This window comes from Phyllobates terribilis, unplaced genomic scaffold, assembly GCF_046119375.1.
Source record: "Phyllobates terribilis strain yellow unplaced genomic scaffold, ASM4611937v1 Scaffold_9__5_contigs__length_417890890, whole genome shotgun sequence".
NCBI lineage: Eukaryota > Metazoa > Chordata > Amphibia > Anura > Dendrobatidae > Phyllobates > Phyllobates terribilis.
Genome location: NW_027362769.1, coordinates 380,028,020 through 380,035,300, shown reverse-complemented (window position 1 = coordinate 380,035,300; position 7,281 = coordinate 380,028,020). Strand labels below are relative to the sequence as shown.

General features: G+C 47.3%; 1 protein-coding gene across 3 annotated transcripts; it reads left to right on the top strand.

Moving 5' to 3' along the window:
- The first annotated feature begins 20 nt into the window (after positions 1 to 20).
- Positions 21 to 6,342, top strand: MIEF2 (mitochondrial elongation factor 2). 3 transcript variants are annotated; one of them, XM_073648468.1, is made up of 4 exons: positions 21 to 149; positions 1,411 to 1,567; positions 1,652 to 1,838; positions 2,540 to 6,342. In XM_073648468.1, exons 1-4 carry the CDS (start codon positions 76 to 78, stop codon positions 3,592 to 3,594), a joined length of 1,473 nt encoding a protein of 490 aa, XP_073504569.1. In that variant the 5' UTR covers positions 21 to 75; the 3' UTR covers positions 3,595 to 6,342. The 3 variants fall into 3 exon arrangements, with proteins under 3 accessions (XP_073504569.1, XP_073504570.1, XP_073504571.1); XM_073648469.1 differs by having other exon boundaries at positions 92 to 201; XM_073648470.1 differs by having other exon boundaries at positions 96 to 230.
- Positions 6,343 to 7,281: the final 939 nt, after the last annotated feature.

The following is a 7,281-nucleotide window of genomic DNA, read 5'->3' as shown; positions in this document are numbered from 1 at the left end:
GCTGCTGTTCTTTACCACTTCCGTAATTAGTAAGGAGGCCTTACAGTGACACTTCTGATTGGTTGGCAGGGGGCGATGGAGCCGTGTGATTGGTCAGAGAGATCTGAGAGCGGAAGGAGGAGCAGCAGCAAGGGCCGCGAGAAAGGCCGGTGAGGTCTCTGGGTCATCGGTGTAGTCACAGATGGGGAGACTTGAGGCAGGGTAATGGCGGGGTGTGGGGGTTAGCACAGGTGAGATACGAAGGAATACCGCCATATAACTGTTTGCCCTCTAGTATGTGGAGAACTACAACTCCCAGAATTCCCTGTCACTATAGTACATAGAGGCTGGTCGCGGGGCATGCTGGGACTTGTAGTTTTGCAACGATTGTTTACACAGTTCTGCTATTTGGACCTCATTAGTTTTTGTGCTTTCCTATTCCTCTTCTTCCTAGAACCGAATCTTTCATTATTTTTTCGTCCCCACCGCCGTACAGCGGCATAGTTTCTGCCGGATGAGTTGACGCTTTGATTGACACCATTCACTTTACCGCATTATGTATAGGACACACGAAAAAAAATTCAAAGTGGATAGAAATGGTTAAAAAAAATGTAATTCTGCCATTGTTTTTTTTTTTTTCCTGGCGGCAATTATGTAATAAAAATGACCCAATAACACGGGTTAACCATGGGTCTCGACCATTACAGTGATCGCAAACTTGTAAAGGCTTTTTTTTTTTTTTAAACTAATAGTGGCTTCCAAAACTTATGTAAAAGCATAAAGAAAAGTTTGTCTTCAATTTTTCAAAGACGTTTTCCGTCGGTGCAGCCTGATCGGTATCCTTTTAGAGCACATGCAATGTTTAATCCGTTTTTTGGTGCAAGAAACAAAATAAAATCATAATTTTGCGATTGTTGTGTTTTTGTTTTTTTTTCTTTAAACTTCTCTAAATGTTTCAGCCGTCCTAGGTGACCACTTGTTCTATACACTATGTATACAGTCTATAGTTTTGAATATGTAAAGTTCAGCCTATAGTAAGGCTTCACAGGAGTACCAAGATGGCGGCCACGACGGCTTTTAGCAGACCCCCGAATGACATGGCAATTAATTGTCACCCTGCGATCACGTCACAGGTGGGACTATGGGCACCAATTGCAGCATTTAAAGAGTTAACAGCAGTGTTCAGAGTTTAGCTCTGCTTGCTGCTGTTAGAAGCAGAAGTTTTGCTGTTTCCCTTTAGCCATTTTTTCCATCTGATTAGCCATGATTATGCTCTAGAAGCCTGGTGTAGTAATGACATCATCTGGTCTGGAGATGACATCATTACACACTATGGTGTGACACAATGACCTCATCTGCAATACGATGACCTCATCAGGTGAGTGTGCAGCTACAGACGTGACGTGCGATCTGCTCTTCCGTCCTCTGCAGGGTTATCATGGCCGAAATGCAGCTCCAGAAAAAAGGCAAGAAGTCCGAAGGTGGCTGCGTCGGTAGCATGGTGGATTTCTTACTGGCCAATGCCAGGCTGGTACTTGGCGTTGGGGGAGCAGCAATGCTGGGCATCGCCACATTGGCAGTAAAGCGGGTGAGAATCATCGGCTGTCTGTACTTCGCTGTGACGCTGATCCCACACGTGTCTGTGCTTAATTCAGTTCTTATTTCTCCGCAGCTGATTGACCGAGCAGCGTCGCCTCCGGGCGAGAAAGAAACCGATGAGAAAGTAGAACAGAAATCCATAGAAGAAGCCTGGAAAGAAGCAGTGCTGATAAAGGCCTCCCCGAAACTTGTGCGGAAAGCAAAGCGTTCCGACCTGAGCTCTGCGCTACCGGCCCCCGAGCCCACCCAGCCGCTCACAGGTCAGAGCACGGGGATAGTACGTTGGCTTTATCATGTCCCGACTCCGGTCACATCTGCCGGCAAAGTTTGGGTTTACATCCTGCTGTGGCGCATTATAGGAGTGCAGCTACTAGGAATTCAGCAGAGCTTTCCGGGTTGTGTCTCCAAGCTCAATTTTTCGTGCAGCTTTAGATGTGACTGGAGTATAAGATCAAAACGTTAACCCGGTGGCATCTACTGTAACGTTAAAGTGCTATAAATGTCTGGCGCCGCCTTAGGAGATGACTTTGCATCGTTGTATAGTACAGAGGACTCTGCTGCAATGGCCGGGATCAGAGAGAACTCCGATTCTAGCTGTTAACCCCTTAGATGCTGCAGTGAGTACAGACCACAGCATCTAAACGGTTAAGCATGGGGAGGCAGCTTCTTCTATCAGCCATCAGCAGCCCAATGAGCAGGCAAGGCCAGGGATGGGCTCTCAAGGCGGCCCAGGGAGGGGGGCTCTCATGGCGGCCCAGGGAGGGGGGCTTTCAGGGAGGGGCTCCTTCAAGGCAGGCCAGGCAGGGGTTCCTCCAAGGCAGCCAGGGAGGGGCTTCCATGGTGGCTGAGGTCCTAATGACCCCCCCCCACACAAGTCTGCCATCTTTGTACTCACAGGCCCTACATAGCAGGGGTGCATGAATATTGGAGCTGACTGAACCTGATTCTTCTATTTCTCCAGATGTCGCTGCTTCGACCAGTGATCCCGAGCAGCCCCCTGTGTCTGAGAAGACCCCCCTGTGCCTCACCTTCCAGGAGACCCTCTTGCATTACTACACCCACCAAGCCATTCTGCCAGCAGCCCAGATACAAGCGGTCAAGCAGCTGGTGCTGGACATTACCGGGGAACTGCAGGTCTTCCTGAAGGCAAAACACCCCGAAATGCCATTTTGCGCCATGCAGTTGGGGGGTTCCCTGGGTAATGATCTCACCGTTACCAGTTTGGACCAGGCTTATGTTTTGCTGCCCCTGATTCTCGAACCGGATTTATGGACTTTCATCCCAGGACAGGACACCATTCTCAATGACCCCAAGTTTTGGATGATAAAAAGGGTTAACCTGGAGTACACGGCCCGGGGGAGCAGTCCATGGGACAGGTTCATGTTGGGGGGCTACCTCTCCACCAGGACGATCGTGGAGTCTTTGCACAAGACCGTGGTAGGATCCATTAACTGGCCGGCCATCGGGATTGTGCTGGGGTGCTGTGTACGTCCCGTTATTGCGCCCGATGACCTGAGGCTGGAGGTCGTCCACCAGGACTTCACAGGGACCATCAACTTCCTCCTAGTGGCTGAAACCAAAAACGTGGTCCTGCTGGCGGACCCCCGCCCCACAGCCCCGGCCGAAAATCTATGGCGGCGGAGCTACTACCGAGAGGAGACCCTCCGCCTCCAGGAGCTGGACAGCGGCGACGCCGGCGTCCGGCAGAAATGTCTGCACATACTGAGAAGCGTTTGCCACCAACGGCCAGAGCTTCGCCAGCTGTCCCCAACCCAGTTAAGACACGTCATCTTACACGTCAGTAACGAGGCATCTGATTGGTCGGAGTCCAGCCTTGCTGACTGTTTCCTGCAGATCATAGCGTCGATCATCAGTTATCTAGAGAGCGGGACCCTCCCGTGCTATTTTAACGAAAAAGTCAACTTATTCTCTGGCCTGACGGACGAGGATATTGACGAGATCGGATATGGACTGTATCAGATTTTTTCTGATCCCGACTCGATACTGGTGAAGTGAGATGATCGCGATTTATGGATCTAACAGGTGGCGGGCACCAATGGGCGCTGAATACCCGGCATAGAATTGCTCTTGGCATCCTATAATAAAAAGTTCTGCAACTTGCTCATATACTTTGTGAATCAGTTCCTTCCCGTTGTCAAGATCTCTGCTTGCTTTTTGCAAACGAAAGCATCTGCAAGCCGAAAACGGTGCATCCATTCACTGACTACAAGGAGAGATCTTGATAGTGATGGGATATTAAAACAGAAAGCCTCTTAGGAAGTTGCAGAACTTTTCATTAGAACATGCAATAAAGTTAGTGGTGTCCATGGACGCCCTGCGTTGTCAGGGTAAATGCTGTGATTAAATTAGAAAGACGAGCGCATCCCGTACTCTTATTAACTTTATTTGTACAAATTCGGGATGTCTCTTTAATCTAGAAATAATTATTTTTTTGTTGCCTTTTTGTGATCTCACTTGCCAATGTGACCTGTGCCCGAATACTGACCGCCCCGCGTTCATAACCGGTTCTGTCAGCACATTAATGTATCGGGCAATTCTTTTCTTGTTGTGCTTTAATAATTCATTTGAAATTAGTACATTTAAAAAAGAAAAATCTGATCGACGTGCGATTACTCCGCCTGGCAATGCCTGTTGGGAGTTGTAGTTTATATGAAAATAACCTGGAAGCCATGTTTGTACATAAGTAATTGCTGCTATATTGTGGTACGATGTTTGCAGAATCTCTGCTGATATTTTACTAAACCCGGAGAGTAGAGGCTGCCGGTCAGGCGCCGCTCATCGTTTCATACATGGATTTTTATTTTTTACATTTTTATGTCTTTCACATTTCCTTTACTTATTTTTGCACTAATCCGGGATTTCTTTGCGTTCATTAATTCACATTTGCTTTTTGGGTGAAGATCTCTGAGGCCTTCTGGGCGGCTGCAGCCATTTTGGGAGATATCAATATCTGAGAAAGCCGGGTCACAACCAATATGGCCGCCATGATGGCTCAGCAGAGTGGCTGCCCAGTTTGTCTGACAGGATATCCTGTTATTGTGCAGGACTCCGGGATAGCTGTTTTTTTTTTCTGGAAAGGAGTTGTAATGGCGGCCATATTGAATGTCATGCTTGGCTGGGTTTTCAAAGATGAGGCCACGGCTCGTTACTGGCTTGACTACTGACTATCTAGATAGACTATGTACTGGATTAGCTGACAATATGGTTGCCCTTGCTATGTATAGGCTGACAGTATGGCTGCCTTCACTGTGGAGAGGTCACAATATGGCCGCCCGCACTGTGTTTGGGTGCTGGTTTTGACTCTCTTGTGCTTTCTGGACATTAATTATAAGGCGTATGTTATAACCGCCTCGTCAGTTCAGTATTTCCCTCTTTGTCTAATGGCGGATTGCCTGGAGTCCGGTAATAGTCTGGTTGCTATGGTGGCACTCCCTAACAACCGCAGGGTTTTCTGTGTTGCTGGGCAGAACCTCCCTAGCAACCAGTTTATTGATTACTCAGGTCTTAGGCCGAGAAAGGGGTGAGCGGCCATTACTGAGGTCATGCTTCGGTAATAACGTGGAGACTTTGTTATCCAGTGGGTCTCCTGGTGTCTTGCACTACTACTCCCAGCATTCTCAGCTGTCTTGTAGGGACCGCAGCGGAGTCTGCTTTACGGGCAGCACCGAGCACAGTCTAAATATAAAGTATACTAAGCACATGAATTTGCGCACATTGTGGAGTCACTGTGGGTATAATGGGCACAGTGCGGCACTGACAGTGGCAGTATATTTATATATTTTCCTTCCATGTAGATAAACTCCCCCGGTATCAGTTTCCATCACTGGCGTTTAAGGTCTAGCAGGCTCTGCAGTTAGCACTCAGGCTGCTCACATCTGTGTACTCTAATCGCTTCCAGAGCTGCAGGGCAACATGTATATTCTAGTCACATACAATGCTGCAGAATGCCTTGTGTAATGTAGCCACAGTCAATGCAGAACGACTTGCATGCTCTAGTCACAATCAATGCTGCAGGATGAAGAGTGCGTGCTCTAGTCACAATGCTGCAGGATGAAGAGTGTGTGCTCTAGTCACAATCAATGCTGCAGGATGAAGAGTGGGTGCTCTAGTCACAATGCTGCAGGATGAAGAGTGCGTGCTCTAGTCACACTCAAAGCTGCAGGGTAACGTGTGTTCCTCTAGTCACATTAAATGTTGCAGGATGACGAGTGTGCTCTAGTCACAATCAATGCTGCAGGATGACGTGTGTGCTCTGCTCTAGACACACTCAATGCTGCAGGACGGACTTGTATGCGATCTCAGTGATGATGTTTGGCAGCACAGGTCTGGTGGATCTCAGGAGGCGACTAGGAAAATTCCAAATGCAGCTTTAGATGTGAGTAGAGTATAGTATCTAATCTTTTTCAGGATCAGTAAAACGAAGACTTTGCAGTCATGCTGGGATTTGGAGTGTCATAAGAGCAATGTGGTTATAGGTAACACTCCAGCTGCTACAAATCAACCCTACTCTCCAGGTGGAAGCAGCGACATCGCTCCTGTTCTCTGGTTATAAATTGTCACCTTTGTGCCAAACTCATCGACTGTTGTCCCCTAAACTTATAGGGGGTGAATGCTGTGTGTGTATACCGGGGTGGTGTCCTCTCGGGGGATTCGCTCCGGCTGCTGCTTTCAATTGTGGATTTTGCTGCTTTAAATTCTATTTTTAAAAATTCTAAATTGTCATAATAAAGATTTTTTTCTCAATTCCAGCGTGTGGAGTATTAATTTTGACTCACCTGTACAGAAAAAAAAGTGTCCATTGTATCAATGTTTTATGTAGTATATGAAATGTCACCAGTAGTAAGAGCTCCCTGTATACAGAGATACATAAGATCCTGTCTGCAGCCACCACTAGGGGGAGCTCCGAGTATAGAGATATACTTGCGCCTCTTAGTGGTGGCTGCAGACAGAATCTTATGTATCTCTGTATACAGGGAGCCCCTCTTAGTGGTGGCTGCAGTCAGAATATTGTGTTATATTGTGCCATATCAGTATGACTACAGCTCATATTCTAAAGGAATCCCATTTGCCTTAAATGATCTTCATGGCTCTCCACAATGGCTACATGACCTGCTGGGTTACACCATACTGGAGGGTCCAGCTGAACTAAGTAAGGCTGCGGACTATGATGAACAACTGGTCTTGGAAGTTATTTTAGGATACAGATTGCAGAGTAGCAGTGAGAGCCTGTGGCAGCTTTCCAGACTCGGGCACAAGAGCCAAGATCTAGGGCAACAAGATGTGAGAGTTTTGCTGTCAAGTTTCCAAAATAATAAAATCTCCATATTTGTCCATCTTCAGGGAACAGGACGTGTCCAATAACAAACAAACACCTTGAGACAGAACTACTGAAATCTATGACTGGAATTTTCCATCTTTCATAATGCCTTCATGTCGCCTGTTATCCCCACTAGAGGCAGCTGAGTATACTGCATAATTTCATTACTGATTTCAATGCAAAAACAGTATACAGGGAGCTCCCCCTAGTGGTGGCTACAGACAGAATCTTCTATATCTCTGTATACAGGGAGCTCCCCCTAGTGGTGACTGCAGACAGGATCTTATCGTGTATCTCTGTATACAGGGAGCTCCCCCTAGTGGTGGCTACAGACAGAATCTTCTATATCTCTGTATACAGGGAGC